Source organism: Amblyomma maculatum, chromosome 2 (genome assembly GCF_055883805.1).
Source record: "Amblyomma maculatum isolate TAMU_Amacu chromosome 2, ASM5588380v1, whole genome shotgun sequence".
NCBI lineage: Eukaryota > Metazoa > Arthropoda > Arachnida > Ixodida > Ixodidae > Amblyomma > Amblyomma maculatum.
The window spans coordinates 68,800,281-68,819,983 of record NC_139345.1 but is presented as its reverse complement, the minus strand read 5'-3'; the positions used below and the strand labels follow the sequence as shown (position 1 = coordinate 68,819,983).

The 19,703-nt window shown below is 42.9% G+C and overlaps 1 protein-coding gene across 1 annotated transcript in view; it reads right to left on the bottom strand.

The window, feature by feature from the left end:
- The window catches only part of LOC146198930 (tetratricopeptide repeat protein 37), a 65,609-nt gene that overhangs the window by 12,362 nt on the left and 33,544 nt on the right, over window positions 1–19,703 (bottom strand). The window contains exons 18-30 of the mRNA XM_084594414.1: window positions 19,429–19,536; window positions 18,307–18,423; window positions 16,895–16,995; window positions 9,548–9,650; window positions 5,827–5,997; window positions 5,170–5,372; window positions 4,284–4,345; window positions 3,821–3,877; window positions 3,549–3,692; window positions 2,622–2,808; window positions 2,277–2,373; window positions 1,898–1,969; window positions 1,573–1,697 (exon numbers count right to left, since the gene is read on the bottom strand). Coding sequence (XP_084450540.1) covers window positions 1,573–1,697; window positions 1,898–1,969; window positions 2,277–2,373; window positions 2,622–2,808; window positions 3,549–3,692; window positions 3,821–3,877; window positions 4,284–4,345; window positions 5,170–5,372; window positions 5,827–5,997; window positions 9,548–9,650; window positions 16,895–16,995; window positions 18,307–18,423; window positions 19,429–19,536 — 1,547 coding nt within the window. The remainder of the gene's footprint in view (window positions 1–1,572; window positions 1,698–1,897; window positions 1,970–2,276; window positions 2,374–2,621; window positions 2,809–3,548; window positions 3,693–3,820; window positions 3,878–4,283; window positions 4,346–5,169; window positions 5,373–5,826; window positions 5,998–9,547; window positions 9,651–16,894; window positions 16,996–18,306; window positions 18,424–19,428; window positions 19,537–19,703) is intronic.

The following is a 19,703-nucleotide window of genomic DNA, read 5'->3' as shown; positions in this document are numbered from 1 at the left end:
ATTTCCAAGCAAGTAATCATCAAAAGCGGCATCATGTGGCTTGACAAGCTCCCATCACCTTATGCGTGTTCGGCAGGGCAATGACGGCAACAGTAGTGGTGGAAAACACATACTTAGTGCGCACAGGTTACAAATTCCAGGTTACAAAGAGAAAATTATAGTGATGATCAAAAGCTAGGAACTTCAATGAAACACAATTCAAGAAACTCTGGAAACACTTCGGGAGGATATCACAGAATGCACTTACATACATCGGCCTGAGCTCTGAAGAAAATGAGAGAGTACACACATTTTGTAATGACTCTGTTCTTGACAGAGTCTATTGTTCTGTTGTTCTTCCGCCTGGAGCTCATACTGTACCTATATGATCACTATCATTAATTGAAATTTAAGCCAGTACCATCACTATACCGTAAAAGCCCATGTATAATACGAGGCTTTCCTCGCTTTTATCATGTCACATTTTTGCCTCGTATTATTATATGCGTATCCGAATAAATTTCGACCTAAATTTGCAGTTCTAGCCTCATCATTAATCAGCGCTATCAGCACCATGTTTTCAGTGAGAGGCGGCGCTATCTGGCGCTAGCATAGGCTGACTGTTTCAATGATTTCGGTTTCTCAGCGCTGACCCCGCAACGCACACGTGACCGCGAAGCATGCTGAGCACACCTCATACGATCTCTCACACCTTGCATGGGTGTCTCATGGGCCTCACCAGCCATGCTGGCCATGCCCTAAAGCGAAATCATGGACACTTGCCCAGTACTCCCAAGGAGCACATCAGCCGCACTTTCGAGAAATGTGAGATACCAAACACGTTTAGAGGTACCGAAAAATGTCTCTAGCAAGGAACTCTTCACAGAGGATACACATATCAGATGACAACAACCGCATAACCCCAAATCTGAGAAAACTTTCTGGGCACCCACACCATGCATTGACGCGATAAAGCACGAGCGCGACGCGTGATGGCCAAAGGCTCGTGCGCTGTCGTCCCGCAGCAGAGCTGGAGGCGGCCTACTGGTCTTAGAACCGCAGAAGGACCTTGAGGCTTCTGCGATTGCGGGCAATGCGAGCTGCTCTTCTCACTGGGCGTCAAATTCTACGATCAAACGTGGCAGTGCGAGGCGAGAAGAAGAGTGCACTAGCACTGGCACATGAAGGTTTGCGGCACTATTTGACGTCTGGCATAGGGTTGCGTTGGACACGAAAGCGTGTACGATTTGTGGGGACAACCGCGAAATGTAGCGCAAATAAATACTTTTGCTCATCTCTTCTTACTCGCATTATATGCAGCTGAAAACTTTTGAAAACTTTTTTCCCGTTTTCACCATCCCAAAGTTACACTTTATATGCGAGTTTATACGACAATCCAATCACTATCACAGGTCACTAAAGTGCAATTACTAAACTGCTACAGCTTTAGCTAAAGGTTCAGCATAGCTGTTGTTCTGTTATGCTTGGAATTTCATTCCATGGCCAACACCAGATAGCGTTCATTTTCATGGCACTCCTGATGAATATAGTAATAGAAAAGGAAGTAAGAATGAATCACCTTACTCATCGTACCTTTCAAGGCTTCGACTAGTTCTCCCAACTTGCCATAGCAAAAGCCAAGGAGGCAAAGTACATCCTGTGAACGAGACTCTGTTTGCAGGTACAGCTGAATAGCTTCTTCGTAAGAACCCAGGCGGCTTCAGAAAAAAAAAAGAAAAAAAGAATATAATTCTGCTGCAGGTATAGCGACTGCTAGAGCTAATTGGCATCAGACTGCTTGCTTATTAATTCACATTGGTTTTCAAACACGAATATGCAGGAACATGAATTAAAATTTCCAAAGACGCGCACATCATGTTTTTAGGACATAACAAAAAAGAAAAGCCATATTGCTTACCCTAAAACACGGGCCAGGTTCACACGCATGCAGTTGATGTTATCATTTGCTTGGTCAGGTAGTGCCAGTGCCCTGAAAAGTCCAGGCAAAATGTAAAAAGAAAATGAATTTTTCTCTTATAAATAAATCAACCACATAAGTGCCACATTAATCGTTTCCTTCGAAAAGTTAGTGCACCATACATGTTCGTTTCATAACTGTATTCCCACACAGTGCACGGTAAACAATACTTCTAGCAATGGCTTACAAAATGAAAAGAAGAAAATTAAGATCCAATCAACATTCAACTCATTCTGTGTTACTCACTTTCATGTGGCAACAGGAACAAAAAAAAAGGGGGGGCAGCAATGAACCACTGGTTCGAGGATCGGCCACATACTTTCTAAAGGTATCCCTGGCACTCCTCAGCAATCCTTGGCGTTCCAGAAATAATCCTAGCAAGTTGAGTGTCGCAGGTTCCAGGCCTCCGTCCATGTCTACAACACGTAAGCACACACACAGACATTGTTTACTGCCTTCGTGCAGCAAAACTATGCGCAAAGTTTCTGAATCACGGTCAAATTCAACACAGCCAGTACACCTCCAATGCACTGGTTTGCAGTGTGAGAGCAACGTACAGGTTTGGGCCCTTGTGAAGTTAGCGGGCAGTCAGTTGCCCCTACCTTATTCAAAGAAATAATGTTTGCAGAAACTTACAAAGAAAATGAAGAAAAGAAGCACTCACCAACAGTGTGAGAAACAGCATCAGAGATAAAAGCCAGTTTAATCCTGACATTGTCTTCATTACGTAACATCCTGCTGGGAGAAAGCACGTTACAGAGAATAGCCAGTTCGTCCTTGTCGTGGTCTCGGATATCTGGAAGCCCAGACTGTTTCAAGAGCCAGTACCCATAGGCACGGGCTGCGTCACCCTGTAAGCAAAGTGATCGCCTAAGTTCCGATTCACCAGCCAAATCTGTTCACCGTGCTTCTACACTACACTATTCAAACGCAGAAGCTCAACTTCAGATTTTTTTATGCAGCTTGGCCAAGGAAACAGTCGCAGATGATTACTACACCTCACAGTAAAGTTCTACATATTTATTAAGAGTGTGCAATTACTCAAATAATCTAAAATAAATCAACCAGCAAGCTCTTAATTTATCCAACTAATCAATCAAACACCTAGTATTCATGTGACCAAATATTCTACATATTTTATGGCAGGCTCGGAACCAGTGCAGGTCTGAGCCTACTACCAGTCCACCATTTTGGCAAGTGTAGCATGAAATGCTTGTAGTGGGTAACGCAATATGTCCCTCCACACCAGGAATAGGCCTCGTTATGCCACAAATGTCACTGCTATGTGTGCCACTTCAGTTTGAAGTTTACAAAACTGCATTCCGTTATCACCCAATGACGTCCATATCTTTATGCTGTGGGCCAACCTTTTAACACCTCCACTCAGGTCCATTTCCGGAACTCCTTTTGAGTGCAAGGGGGCAAATCGCTTTTAATTTTATTAATTTTAATTTTCACTTAGCTCACACCTGGAGAGATGCACAACACCATGATGCCATTGTAGACAGTAATCGATACGAGTTTCAAAAGCACGAAAACTATGCCCATTTTAAAAGATGTTCCATAAGCTTGAAAATGCAATAGCACTTACATAATGTCCAAGCGCCGTGCACTGCCTAAACAGGTCAACCATGTCCCTGTGCAGCAAGTTCTCAGCAATAAATGCCATCCCCATCCAGGGTCGCAGAGCACTTGTGTCTAAAGCCCGCGCTTTATCAAATGCTTCGTGTGCCAGCTGAAGGATGAGTGGTAAGGAAAAATGGAGAAACCAGATTAATAGTGTTCCAGCAACAACAATTAGTAAAAAAAAAATGGCAGCTTTTTTTTCCCCCTTTTCTCCTCCCCCCTACTCACTCAACCTACCTGTAAATTATCAGCAAGCAGATAAATGGCTCCAAGGTTTGTCAACGCATACAGGTTCTGAAAAGTAAATATAGGTTGTGAAAATATCAAGTTATAACCATAATGAAAATTGCTGAAATCAAGCTGGCTTTAAAGCACTAGGACAAGTGTTCTCAAACATTTTACAGCTTTCAAATGGTAATGAGGGAACCCAGCCACCTTAGCTTCCATCCTTCCTACCTAACTAACTGGTGTTTAAACTGGAAAGCGTGTTTTCTTGAAGAAGAAAAATTTGTGAAGATGCATTAAACCGTGGCAGAATCAAAGAAATTCCTCCGAGAGTCTAAAAGCTGTACTAAATGTTGCAATTTCAATGCCCTGCACTTAAACTCCAAGCCAGTTACTGCAGCAAAATGTAAAATTACTTAAATGAAGTACAGCTCACATATACAACTGAAACGGCTAATGTCGTGCACATACTCACGTTGCTTTCTAACTCAAGCGATTTTCTAAAGCAGCGCTCAGCCAATGCATGATCTTCTTTGCCTGAAAATACAAGGAAAATGGCCACAGTTGCACACAAGTAACAGAAGCAGCAGCAGCAGCACGTAATGTACGCAGTTACCAAAACAAAATCGTTCTACACATATTTCATAATACAAACTCTCACATGCTATCTACGCTGGAAGTCTGAAGCAGCTCTCTGATTAAAATTTTTCGGTGTTCATCTGTGAGAGTGCATAATCTGAAAAAACAGATAAGGGCACCAACTTAACATGCTGCTCATGTGACTGATCCCCTTTCCTGCTCAAGGCAGCATGAGCACTAGATCAGCTCGATATCAGAGGCAGGTGCAGCTCAATAAATACTTTTTTTACATGGAGAACCATGCTACACTACAGTAGATAATAACAATAGCATGCTGGTAAAGAGCCTTATAATAATCTTTTCTCAAAGAGCCAGTGAAACCTCAGTTTATATAAGTCTTAATACATACCTCCAAGGCTTAATCTATGGCTAAGCAAGGTGGATGCCACAAGCACAAGCAGATAACATGAGAAGTAAAAGGAAGGAGGCAAGTATCGAGAGGAAAGGATAGTGTACAGAGAAGTTGCATCCTTTGGAATAGTGCCCACAATAACTCGCAAGGCTTCAGTCGCGCAAAAAAGAAGCATTCCTTTTTTGGTGCTCATGCTAACAATGAACTTCTCTCAACCAATTTCGTCACATAAAGCCCCTCGACGTATGCCATATAGTATAGGTATACGAATAACGTAAATGTGCAGTGACTATATATAATGAATATCCCGATACGAGTATGTTTACATGCAAACAAATGGAAACATTGCACTGAGGAGAGAAAAATTCACCTGAGGTAAGGGCCACCACTCCAAGGCTGTTCCAGTATGCGAACCGCTTTGGAGCCAAGGCGATTGCTTTGCGAATACTGGCCAGTGCTTTTCTACCCTTGCTCTTGCTCTTGAGAAGACGTGCCTCCAGCCATAATGCCAGGCCCAGGTCATGCCAGAGCTGTGACAAGCGGGGCTTCATGCGCACAGCTTTTATGTAACACCTACATGACAGAGCAATAGAGGACACAACCACGGGCAATGAAAACCGAGGGAGAATACTGTTCCCACAAAACACGAATTGATAAGTCAAAAAAGAAAACGAAAATAACCTAGCAAAAATAAAAGTCACAGTGAGTGTACTCCCATTACAGAGTCACTGCTATCACTGCAGGCAGCAAATTAGCGCTTTCAAGCTCAAGTCCCTGTCATTAAGTTCAGTGCATTACCATGGGCAAGCAGTGGCTAACAACCAACATACACTGAATGCCTGCCTTGCTGTCACCGCATTAACGATGCCATGCTTTAGAGCTCACGATATGCAAGAGAGAAAAAAGCTACTTCTCCCTAAGCAGCTGAAGCTGTCGATGCTTTAAAAAAACAACGGTCCCTCGGAAATTCACAAAGAACTATGACACGATGAGGTCCCTGCAACAATACCTAGGTTGGCAAACTCACTTTTTGGATGCCTTTAGAAGCTGTTCCCGGCTGCTGTCGCCCAGGTCTCCCAGCTGCATGTCCGCAGGAAGCCTCAGAGAGGCCCAGCCCAATCCGTAAAGCTCCGGAATGAGGCAGATGTCACCCATGAGCTTCCACAAGCCCACGACCTTAGTGTCTAGTGCCAAAGCTCTGCACACGCAATGCAAACATATAGAAACAGAACCACTATGCTCTATAAAGCCTACTTTCTTGCCTAGAGCACTGCACACGCCTGAATTTGAGGCCCGAGCCTGGGCCAGGCCCGCGGCTTCAAGCCCGAGCCAGGCCCAGGCCCGCGGCTTCAAGTCTGAGCCTGCAGCCCAGGCCCATGGCTTCAAGCCCAAGCCCACCTCAGGCTCAGCCCAGGTACGCAGCTTCAAGTCTAAGGAAGTGGTAATGAGGAATGTTTGCCTGGTCAGCTTTTTGAGCAGTGATCTCGTACACAGAGCACAGAAGTTTTAAGCGCCAAATTAAAGTGATTGGGTGCATACGTAGTAATCTAGATTACATTCCCTCAAGATTTTATCCTGTTTACAGGCTGTGACGTCTGAATATTAAGCAAGTGGAATGACATTTTACAATGAATACAATGTCATGAGTTGAAATCATGGGCAAACTGGTCGCCTTTCAACAGACACAAAAAACAAAAGGGCTTGCATACGTCCCAAGGCGACTACAACTATGAGGGACTCCACAGTGGAGAGCTCTGAACCATTTTGACCTCCTGATGTTCTTTAACGTGTACTCACACAGCTTTGTATATGGGTTCCATGCTTTCCGCTTGAATCTAAATGCGGCCGCCATGTCCAGAATCAAGCCCAGGTACCGCGGCTCCGTAGTCAAATGCCTTAACCACTGAGTCGCTGATGCGATGTAATGAATAAATAATTCAGCAAACTTTTACTTATCTTATAACATACAGATGGCCTTATTTCCCAACTAAACCTTAACTCTATAATAGTGTAACAAAAGGCAGACACTAAACCTCTATGAATGGGCCGCAGCTTGAACCAGCCTTTAACTTTATGCCCGAGCCCGACCAGGGACTGCAACTTCAGGCCTGGGTACAGCCCAAGCCCGGCAAAACGTGCCATGTCCCAGCTCAGCCTATGGGCCGTGTTGAGATATGGCGAGCTCTCAGGCCGGCCCGTGCAGTGCTCTATTCTTCACCTTCACTGTTGTGCTATCATTTCTTAATCTCCATTCAAATGTGGATTCAAGCTAACTGTTCTCAACATGCCAACTAGAATTGATGGTGCTGCACAGAGTACCACTTAATAAACCAAGATGCTACAAATCAGAATCGTGCAAATTAAAGTTGCTGCAGGGGTATGCATCACATTAAAACTGTGTTCTTGAGCCATGACGTGTTCTTTTGAGATAAGTAACAAGATATTCTGTTACTATATTGTCAAATTTCTCTCCTATCCAAGGATTTTACATTTACAAATTATAACCGCTGCCAGAATCGGCACTGCTGCCAATGCAGTGTCACATAACTATCTTCATTATTATGTGGAGCATGAGGCTGAAGAAGTTATCGGCAGTAGAAGTCACATCACGCCGCAAAACATATTACTACCACAATTTATACTCCACATAGCAATGTTGGTTACAGCGCTTAGCAGATCTCTAAACCAGAAGTAGTAGTTCTCTAAACCGAGGAAATTAAAAACCAAACTTTTTGAGACATCTTGCTGTTGCTGGTGTTGTTGCCGAATTTGTTCTTAAATTTAGACAAGGGAAATACATTTAAAAAAAAAAAAAACGGGATTGCATAGCTTTATAGCTGCTTCTTTAGATGGAAAACACCTTAAAGGAACAGATCACTGGCCAAGATATGTCATGCGATTACGGTAGAGATGAAAAGAGTTTGCCTCATATAGTACAGATCGAGCACTACAATATCAAAGAAAAGAGACTGTACAATTTTAATTTGCCATTGAAAATCGCATAGAAACAACTGAGGCGCTATCTAGCGGAGAAACCTTATTACTTTCAGTGTAGTACCACGTAAATACAAGTCAGCAAAATATTGCTGATTTTCCTGACTGCACACTGTTCTTTTTCCTTCTAGGAGTGCTTGTCATAATTTATTATATTTTGAGCTCTTTCCAGTGCATCTTTAAATAAAAACTACATCGCCTTTCGCATTGCGAGAGGTATGCTTTCAGGTTTTCCCACTAGATGGCGCCACAGTGTTTGCAATTCCGTGAATTAAGCGATGATAGTGCCCACTAAGACTTTAGTTCACGTGGCGTGAGTTTTTGTGCCGTAACAGCAGTCAGTGTGAAACTGAAAAGGACGTTACTCTACGCAAAAAAAAAGCCTGATTACTGTCGGGTGAGTGAAAGTTATATCTGTTTTCTGTACGTCTTTTTTGTCAACCACCAGTCGTCATCGCGGTCGCTGCTCATGGTTTCCAACATCGGACTAGATAAAACAGGCGCATGCACCAATCGAAAAATTCTCGGTAAAAAATTTCTACAGGCTTTCTAACAAAACCGTTATGGAATCGAACATTTTAGGCATCAATCTTTCCATTGCGCTGAAAAAAATTCGAGACCTAAATTCCAGTTTTCTGTCCGTTTAAGGAGGATGTACATGGGGAGAGGAATCAAAAAGATAAAAAAGAAGAGGACTAGGAATGGAAAATGCAGTGGTATAGTGGAACTGAGAGCTGTTTTACTACAATAACGAAAGGAGGTGTAGCTGCTTCTTCAAAGGTCAGGTGCAGAGTTAACGTGCGACAAAAACACTTGTCCGGAAAAATTTTTCTTCAGTGAAGCTCCTAGAAGCTTGAGTTTTCGGTATCCCTTGAGTAGAGCAATGCCTTCATGGCTTAGCACTGAACATTCACATGTGATGTGTTCCTACATTTCAGTCATGCACGAAACGGGCTCAGCACGTCACAATGCTTTAGGGCAGATTTACTTTAAGTCACTGGTAAGGTGACTGTACGAATAACATGAAAAAGAAAGCCATTAGAAAGTGCTACTGACATTCACAAGGAACTCGGAGCTAAGCTCAAAGTTGTGAACTTCCAGTATGTACCCTTTGTACCCTAACAGTGATAACCTGTGGGCACTTGTGGACACTTGCAAAATTGATTTCACATTCCCCTCTTCCTTTTCTTTCTCTCCCTTTATTAAATTTCCCAAGCTTAAAGTAGCCAGCAGGACTCTGCCTAGCCTACCTCACTGCCTTTCTGTTGTTCCGTCCCTTTCTTGGCGGTATTGTTGATCACGCAAGCTGTACGTAGCATTTTCAGGATACCGAGAGCATTATGCAAAAGGTTGCTGAGAAAGCACAGACAGTATGACTGACTTATGCAGCCAAAGCACCTTAAAAATCTTCTAACCATGCATAATGCGAGAAAAATGCTTTCTGCTTTCTTTTGGAGTGTAGTAGAAAGCTCCAGGACAATCACCGACACTGCCTAGATACTAAACGAAGAAAACTGAACAGTTCTTGCAAAAATTTTAATATCATCTAGCTTGATAAAGCCTCGAATAAAAGCTGAAACCAGCTCCCTAACCAGAAAATGCATTTAAGTTTGCTTTCTCTCTTTTCTACAATTATACAAATGCCACCGAGCTCACTGCAACTAAACAATTTGCCTCCAAGACAAAACGACACTCAGCATTATGGTTATTCCATGCAAGCACTGTGGCAGAAAGGCATGCTGAAGCTGCATTACCTAGCTGCACTGTTCACCGCCACCTGCCAGTTGTCCAGGCCAAGAGCACAGAGTCCACATTCCAAATGCTCTCGGGTCAGAGCGAGCCGGGCTTCTGCTAGACCTGGAAGAAGTTAGTTGGGGAAAAAGAGGGCGTGCAAGGAGGCAAGGCGCAGCGATCACAGCCATTTAAAAGGTATCCCACAGAGTCCCGACACAACCTAGGCTTGATAAATCTGCACTCCTCGCTTCGATGTTACTTTGGTCCTTCTATATAAGTTCCATGGCAAAAGGACACAAGGCAACAGTAAACAGGATTTACCCACAAAAGACACAGAAACACAAGAAAAGAAGTATATACGGGACAGTGCTGAACTAACAACTGAGGTTGACTTGAAGAAACAGCCTTCCAAGGAACCAAATGACATATGTGTATCAAACACTCACAAGAGGACCAGTAAGTGTCAATCTGCCTTTTTTCATAAAATGTGACGCCCTCTGGGAGTGGTTGAAAATTCGTTTGCTACTGGCTGAAAACGTCCTTGTGGGAAACAGCCACCTGCGAAGTGGTGATATGTGTTCTTAACAGCTACTGCCATCTGTCGCGTACGCCTGTCCCGAATATGAACTGCGCATGGCCTCCGAGCTCAGCTCAGGCTGCGCCGATTGCAGAGGCCAAGAACTGCGCATGCGCAGCAGGGGCTGGTGGTTTGTTTTCAACCAGGGAAGAGGCACGCATGCGCATAGCGGCCTTGTGAAAAAGGCGGATTCAACGTAGTATTGCAAGGATGCTAACAATCATAGAGACACAAAATGTAACCTGTCACTTACTACCTACATGTGCACACTGTTGCTTTACAATCTAACTTCTTTATTGGCAAGTAAAAGCAGTGGTGCACTAATGCTTTTGTTACTGCCTCGCATTCTAATGAGATAGGCCTCAACAAACTCCTTTTTCTGCCTGCTCTTTCCTTTCCCAATTACTGAAGTACTCTCAAAGCCAGGAACACAGCTTTCACATTCTCTGCAGTGACGAGGGAGATTATTTGGTCTTACATAATTTCCAGTGAGTTCACGTGTTCACATGCACGGTCATTCACGCATCTGCCAGTTTGACCCATATATACTCTACCACAAGAGAGGGGAATCTTATATGAGACAAGAGTGGTACAAATAACTAACTTGTAAGTATGCTTGACAGAGCATTCATTGTTAGCTATGCTTTCTTTTTTTGCTCTTGAAAATTCTTGAACACAGGCCTGGAAGCTCGTGGGGTGCCAAAAAGACCACTTTCGCACCATGCTGTTGTGCTATCTTCTTTAGTTTATTGGAAATGCCGTGAAGATAGGGCATTACTTCGACTTCTTTTTCCAGCTTAGTACCTTTTGAGCCCCTCCTGTTCTCTGTTTTCATTTTCTGCAGCAGCGACTGGACGACTGCTCGCAGCAAGTGATCCAGATAGCCTGCCTCACTTAGACGAACGACTTGTTGGCGAAAGCTGTCATTCACCGTATGTGGGCAGGTTTTCTGCAGGCATACGGCAAAAGGGCTTTTTTTTGCTCTGGGTGAGCAGCTCCAGCACACATGGTCTTTATTAAATGTTAGCGTTAAGTCTAAAAATCGAATCGAATTGTCACTCGGTATTTCATATGTGAAAGTCTGTGCACGTGCACAATCATTAAACACATTCAAAGTTCAAGAGTGCTCTTCGAGTGTCCAGACATGTTGACAATTTTTTAATCACTCTGAAGCTAGCACCTAGTGACTTGCTATCAATTGTTAGTGATGTGTTGAATCCGTCCGTCCACCCTTCGCTGCGCTGAGCTGAGCTGTGCTGTGCTGTTTCCTTAGACACTATCTAAGAGGGGTCAAGGCAAAAGGTGACAGAGCACCTGACAAGGGCCCTGACCCCCTTACACAATGTATACACAGGCAAAAAATAGCGACGTTTTACAATGTTCGGTCCAGCAGTCGTCCTAGACTGAGACATTGGGAACCAGTACAAGAAATGACTAATCACTAGGAGAATGGCATACCAACACAGCAATTTGATTGGGTATACAGTAACACGTCAAAAGGAAAGTAAATAAACGATACGTCAGAAACATATCGCAGCAACGGACCAATGCGCACACAATAGACTACAATAAGAGTTATCAATGAGTTCAAGCAGAGCCATGGCAGTCCTCGCGCATCCAAGGCACAACAGCACAGCTTCATCGCAACATATCGCACTCGTAGGAAATAGCAGAAGCATAGCAAAAGAACCCCCTTTTTTTACAGTCATAAAAATTTAATGTTGCCATTCACAAGAAACTGCCTGCAGTATTTCTAACATGTTTGTCTACCTATATTAAAATCTATCTGCATATCATGTCGATTCAAAGTCTTAGTTATGAAAGGGTAGTGCTTGTCTTCCATATTTAGTTCTAACTTGCGGCATTTTTTTTGCTTTGGTTTTCAGATGTTGTATGAACTGGAGCTGTGTACTGGGGAAGTATGTAACTTGATGTAGTGGATCCATTGCAATTATTTAAAGAAGTAAACCTGGTCAGCCTTCAACATATTATATTTGATAAACAATGGCTGTGTTCTAATAATAATAATAATAATTGGTTCACAGGAAAGGAAAGGTGCAGTATCTGTCACACTTGTCCTGTGGACACCTGAATCCCACCTTAAAGGGCAACTCCGGTGGTTTTGTGACATTCGGATATTCTGATAAAAATTTCACTGTAGATTCTCCTCTCCGTCCTTACGCATTCTACAAAATTTTGGCGCCGTACGATAATCCGTTCGCGCGCAACACGACTTTAAAATATGCTGTTTTCATGACTTAAGTTGAGACTATTTCTGCTGGCAACACTGAGTTTCTGACGTCACAAACAGTATAACGGCGTTACTGTCCACTTCCCGCATGATTATGAAATTGTGAGGCTTATATTGAACTACCTCAGACATTTTATGCAATGCTTCATGATTTCCATACTTTATTTTCACCATCCAACGCACGTATGAGTATTTCTCTAATACTGAGTGTGACGTCACCATTTCGTCACCTGGGACATCGTTTCTGGCCGTGAAAGCAGTTTCGGTTTCGATTTGCTGTTTTTTCTTTTTAAAAATACTTCTAATTGGAATTTCGAACAACGGTTTTTTGTAATGTAATTCAACCAAAAACACAGAATGATGGAAAAACCACCGGAGTTGACCTTTAAGGGGAGGGAGGAAGGTGGGAGTGAAAGTGGAAAGAGAGGAAGGGGTGCCATAGTGGAGGACTCCGGAGTAATTTCGACCACCTGGGGATCTTTAATGTGCACTGACACCACACAGCACACGGACGCCGCTTCGTTTCGTCTCCATCGAAGCGCAGCTGCCGGCAGTCGGGATCGAACCTGGGTACTAATATTTTCACGTGGTGGTGACAAGGTCCATGACACAAATGAAGGGTCTGGGAGTGCACTGAAGAAACTCTTTATTGGGCTGACTTGCGCCCCCAAAAGAACTAAGTGATTCAGCGGCAGCGATAGTAACAATCCTGTTCGGAGGTCGTCGAACAAAGAATGCCTGTCGCACACGTCAACGCTCAATTTAAAGGTGGCTCAGAACCATCTAGATAAAGCTGGAAACTGTTACTAGCACAACCTGGAACATTGTAGAAACATAAGCGAGTGACCAGAATCTTCGAGACAGATCTCGGTTCATCTTGCGCGACAAAGAAATTGATAAAGGTGCATCTCGCGACATCGAACATTAACAAACAAAGAATACAGAATTATTATGTGTGCCGGAATCAGAGTGATAAAGCCGCACGCCAGTGGCTGCTAAAAGCAACAAATACAGCTTTGAACGTTTTGCGGCAATATATGCTTTTGTAATATATTAAGTTTTTAGTAGTTGAAACTCATTGTTGTCCCCCCAAGTCAGGATACCAAAGCTTATTTTGGGGTAAACTAGTAAAACTAGTGAGTAGTAAAGCGTTTGTTTTAATTGTTTGGGCATAAGACCTTGCACTTTATAAATGCACCCAATAGTGCCAGACAGGGTTGATTTAACTTGAACAACATGTGTGTTCCACGAAAGGTCCTGGCTGAACCAGACACCGAGAAATGTTTGCTCGGTCACCATTTCCAGACCGCGTCCTTCAAATCGAATGTTAACCGAGTTACAGTCATGTTTATTTTTTGGCTTGAAAATTATATTACATTGTTTTGTTTATACTGAGACTCAAGCACATTTTTAGCAGCCATAGTTGTACCAAATAATTATCAACAGAGTTTTATGGGTAGTGTGCGGTTTCTCCGGTAAAAAACATTAGTATCATCTGCATACATTATTTGCTGGAATCCATGTATTGTGATGTCATTTATGTAAACAAGAAAAAGAAGGGATCCTAAAATGGAGTCCTGGGGAACTCCATGTTGCACATCGAGTTTGCTGAAAGACCAACCAATGACACATACATATTGGTAGCGTTTTGCAAGATAACTGCGAATAAATTCACGTATGAAATGCCGAGTGACAATTCAATTCTTTTTTAGGCTCAACCCTTACGTTTAACGAAGGCCATGAGTGCTGGAGCTACTCACCCAGAACAAAACAAAAAAAGCCTTTTTGCCGTATTCCTCCTCTCACTCTAAATTTGTCAAAAAAGGTACAGTCAGCCGTTGCCTGAGCAATGCTCTGCAGAAGAACTGCCTAAATACAGTCAATGACAGCTTTCGCCAACAAGCCGTTTGTCTAAGTGAGTGAGGCAGGCTATCCAGATCACTTGCTGCGAGCAGTCATCCAGTTGCTGTGGCAGAAAATGAAAACAGAGAAAAGGGTCCCAAAAGCTACTAAGCTGGAGAAAGAAAAGGTCGAAGTAGTGCCCTGTCTTCATGGCATTTCCAATAACCTAAAAAAGATAGCACAACGGCATAGGTTGTAAGTGGTCTTTTAGGCACCTTATAAGCTTTCAGGCCTCCGTACAAGAATTTCCAAGAGAAAAAAAGGAAAGCAAGCTACCAATGAATGCTCTGTCAAGCATACCAATAAGTTCGTTAATTGTGGCACTCGTGTCACATATAAGATTCCCCTATCTTGTGGTAGGGTATATACAGGTCAAACAGGCAGATGCGTGAATGACCGTGCACATGAACATGTGAACTCTCTGAAAAATGTGTCAGACCAAACAATCTCCCTCGTCACTGCAGATAATATGAAAGCTGTGTTCCTGACTTTGACAGTAGTAAAACCTCGTTAATTCGAACTCGGCTTATTCGAAATCTCGCGTAATTCGAAGGTTTTCAGCGGTCCCAACATTTTCTATGAAAATTTTGCTGGATAAATTGAACAGTCAGCGCCTCAACTCGGTTAATTCGTCGGTTCTGACTGTGGCCTCAGTGATCTGTGCTATATGGGGCACATCTCGGATAGAATCAGTTTTCAGAGATGCCGCTAGGTGCCACTAGCACCACTAGGTCTTTCCCCGTTTCCATTGTACCTTTGTCTACCCTTTGCGTTGCGGTCGTCGCACGGTCCGCTCTCATCGTCTTCGCCGCATTTCAACCTGTCCTGCGCCCTGAGTGGGCGTGTATGTGCTGTGCTCTTCGTTTCCGACCACGTGCGCAGAGTTTCTGAGAGGAAAAGTGTGTGCTGTGCTCTTCATTTCCGACCACGTGCGAGGAGTTTCTGAGAAGAAAATGCCCAAGTATAAAGCCTTGACTCTATTCCAAAAGGTGTGCCTGATTGAAGAGGCAGAAAAATGGACGAGGTCCAAAACGCAGCTGACAGAAAAACACAATGTGCCTCTATCAATCCTTTCGACTATCTTGAAAAACAAAGCGAAGGTTTTTGAAGCTTACGGAAAGAAAGTGAAGGGTGATTTGATTCAGCGTTGTTTCAAGCACACTGGGTTTTCTAAGCAGGAAGATGTCGGTTTGCCCAATGAAGAGAGTGACTGTTGCAATGACTTGTCTGATACTGATAGTATGTTAGACAATGAAGGGGAGGCACTCTGTGTGCACATGAACGACATCGCTGAAGACGACGGCGGCTGCAATTTCATGGACTACATGAATGCAGAATGTGATGTGCAAATGTCGTATGCAGACTTCGAAAGTGAGATCACTGACAGAAGACATTCCAACGACGATGATCCTGATGCTGAACCAGCCTGTGCACTGGCTTTAGCTGCAGTCGTAGTAATTAAATGTTGTGCACAGTTTTGTGGAGTGTAGTGGTGGTAACAGTGATATGCTGTGCATTGTTAGTCAACTGGAGGACATGACTTACGGTGCCGCAAACTACCGTGCCAAGCAGTCACGCATCGATGACTACTTCATGTGAACATCTAAATAAAGGGGCTGTATTGATGCATCAAGGTATCATGCAATTATTTTCCATTTTTCGTCCATTTTTGATAATTCGAAACCCCGGTTAATTCGAAGGTTTTTCGCAGTCCCAAGGACTTTGAATTAACGAGGTTTTATTTCAGTAATTGGAAAAGGAAAGAGCAAGCAGGAAAGGGAGTTTGTAGAGGGCTATCTCATTAGGATGCGAAGCATTGACAAATGCATTAGTGCACTGCTGCTTTTACTCACCAATAAAGAGGTTAGATTGTTAAGCAAGAGTAGATTGTTAAGCAAAGGTAGAGCAAGCAGTAAGCGACATAAGTGAAGTTTTGCATGCCTATGGGTGGCAGCGTCCTCACAATACTGTGTTGAATCGACATTTACTGGTCCTCTTGCGAGTGTTTTATATGCATGTCATTCGATTCCTTGGCAGGCAGTTTCTTCGAGTAAACATCAGCTGTTAGTCCAGTGCTCTCCTGTGTATTTCTTTTCTTGTGTTTCTGTGTCTTTCACTGGTTCAATATGTTAAATTCACACCAACTAGTCCAAATCATCACAGCCTTAAAGGATTTCCCAGTAGTGAATGTCCCCGTCAATTAATTTATTCTCAATACAAGCTTGCAGAGATTATCAAGCTTGCACTCTGAAACATAACTAATGCCATCAGTACTTTCCACGCTGACAATCATGCAGTACGTAACAGCTTTCGAGTGTTTAGCTGCTTCAGAAAGGAATATGAGTGCCCAAAGGAGACAAATACCACTTAAACCACAACACACAAGCATGCCACCATCAGCTTTCTCCACCCAGCTGACCACATGAATAGTAAACGGCCAAAATGCGCTCGTCCTGTCCGCTTTTCTCTCTCCTGTCTGTCCAAGTGCTTTGAAAAAATCTGCTTGTGTAGCCATTGTAACTGTAATCCCAATCAACACCTTGCTCTGCATGTAGCTCTTGTAGTTCACACCATTACCTCTCATAATTATGGTTCATTGTAGGTCTGACAAAACCTATACATATATACTGTGCTCACCTTTCAGCGTGGGGACATGCCCTGGGTCCACACCAAGGGCAGTCTCAAAATACTCCGTAGCTTCCCTGTACCGGCGCTCGAGAAGCCTAATGGTGCCCATTCTGCATTAAGAAAAAAGATGTATTCATGTTTCCTGCTCGGTCACCTCATTTTTGTACTAAACAGAAGCAAGACCTCTGAAGCTCATCCAGCATCTACTAAGAGCCAAACCTTTGATGCGTTGCTATTTTTTGGTCAAAACCTATTTGCCAATGACCACCTGCACCATGAACGAGCACACAGCTGATATATGCTACAATACAGCACATAAGAAAATTAAAAGCACTGAGAAGAAACAACTGGCACTGACTACCAGTTCATTCTTTTAACAAGCAGTACAGATTCCAGCTTAATCAATCACTGTGTGACTTCCCAGTCAATTGAGACGCAAAAAATAAATTGCTCTGATGCAGTTTTTTACACATACTATAGTTCTATTACCTTCCTTATCAAAAAAATCATTTTGACTGATTATAAGCAGCAAGCAAAGGGATAAGTGAGATGTTTTCAGTACGAGGGTGTGAATACTGTAACTTTTCAAAATCGAATCGATTATGAATATGGTAATTTTATTACCAAATCGAATCTGAATGGCATAAGTTAGAACCAAATAGAATACAAATCAAGCACTGCAAGAATTAAACCAAATGTGAATCAAATATTTGTGAAATTATTTGCCACTTGTAAGCATTCATACAAAATGAGTTTAAATATCAATGAAATTACTATTTGCTACTAGTAAACAAAATTACAAAATGAATATTGCTGCAACGCATTAAAGCACTATGGGGTGACACTATAAGTAGTGAAATTAAAGTCTAAAAATGCAATGCTGATCTCCACTTTGGGCAATGTTATGTGAAGTCAGTACATATAACTCTATGGCAGCCAAGCCAAATACTACAAAGAAAAATTGCAAGTATTAAACAAAATAGCATCAAATCTTGGTTAATGTCAGAAATGAGAGTTCGAAAGTTGGCTTTCAAAGTTGGGCACGATGGCTTCACAGTTCTACTACGCCGTATGCATGAGCACAATGAAAGCCTAAAAACAAATGACCAAGTTAAGGCATTGAATCCCCCCCCCCCCCTCTATCATGTTAGCATGGCTATACAGCACCTGAGTGGGTGCCATTTTTAAAAGAGACATCCTCGATACAAAAGTTTAAAAAAAATTACAAGGTACAAGGAACTGTTTTGTCCCTGCCTCATTGCATAAGAGGCCTGGACTGAATTTCCAACATACTGGCAGTCATAACAGAACATCATCTTCACCACACATACCTCTTCTTCCAGTTCAGTCTCAGTTCCCTTAGACACAGACCTGCATGCTCGATAGTATCTGTGATTTGCAGTACAGTTGTATACACTCACTGATATAGCAAGAAGATGTTCCGGGGATCCATTTCCAGGCACGCCTTGAAACACTGGAACGCACACCAAAGCCGTTTCTGCATGAGGTATGCTTCGCCCAGGCACTCCAAGCAATCCCTGCGGATGCCCCAATCACCATTACAAGTGCTAATAGCCGCAAAATCTTACCCGACAAAAGTCTGGCTGCTCACAAACATAAAACCGCACAATCAATAACTGCACAGATAACAATAAAACCTTACATTTAATACTCCATCTTAACAAGCAATTCAAAATTTAAATAGCATCAAACTAGTACACATTCAGCTGAGCTATGCAATGTGTGCTTCATGTGCTCTGGTGTGCTGCTGGGAAAAAAAAAAAAAAAGAAACATCTACAAGTATGGTTCCAGTCTGTCTTTAGTGAGATGCCGTATGTGTATGGCGTATTTACCTGGGTTAAGTGAAGGAGTGGCGCAGTTGGAACCTCATGAAGATAAAATGTTCAATGCACAGCGTGAGTGTTTTGCAGTTGAAACTTCATAAAGACGACAACGTTTACAGCACAGCGAGGGACTGTGTTGCGGATCTACACGAGGCGTGATCGGCTGCAGCAGTAGCACAGTGCTCTCGTGCCTGTTGCGACGAAGACTACAATGTTTGCTGTACAGTGCGAGATGAAGACGATGTTTGCTGAGCAGTGAGCTGAAACAATGTGGCGCACAACTATGTGGCATCATCTGTGGGATGCATGAGGTACTAGGAGTCGGAAAAACATAAAACTCATAAATGCAGTAGAGATCAGCTTCTGAGCAGAAAATGAAAGTGGATCAGTTAACACTCATAAAGAGTGGTCTTCACACCTTTGAAATAAAAGTCTACTGAAAGCATATCTCAAAAGTCAAGTGTAAACAAACATCCCAAAGTGGCCTCGCACAAAGCCTTACAAACATGTAGCACCTTGGTTATCGTGCCTGCACAGATGTATTTCACACAAAAAAGTGTGAGAGATCCCTAGTCAAATCTACAAACGGCACCATACCACATGTGTGGCATGAAAAGTGATGCACGACATCATGCTTCACAAGTAACACTTGGCAACATTCCCACAAGCACTAAACTAATTCAGTGTCCATTACTTACTGGTCTTTAGGGTAAGCACCAATTAATTTCTGCAGACAACGCACAGCCTCTGTCATTTCGCCGAGTTTCATATACTGATCACTAAGCCGCTTCCAGGCCCACTTGGCTCTGCCAATGAGAATAAATCAGAAAAGTCAAGCCAAAGCAACATGCAAAAAAAATGCACTCTGCTCTTAGAATGCTAATAAAGACATTTGTTGGCTTGTTGGTTGGTTTGTGGGGTTTAACGTCCCAAAGCGACTCAGGCTATGAGAGACGCCATAGTGGAGGACTCC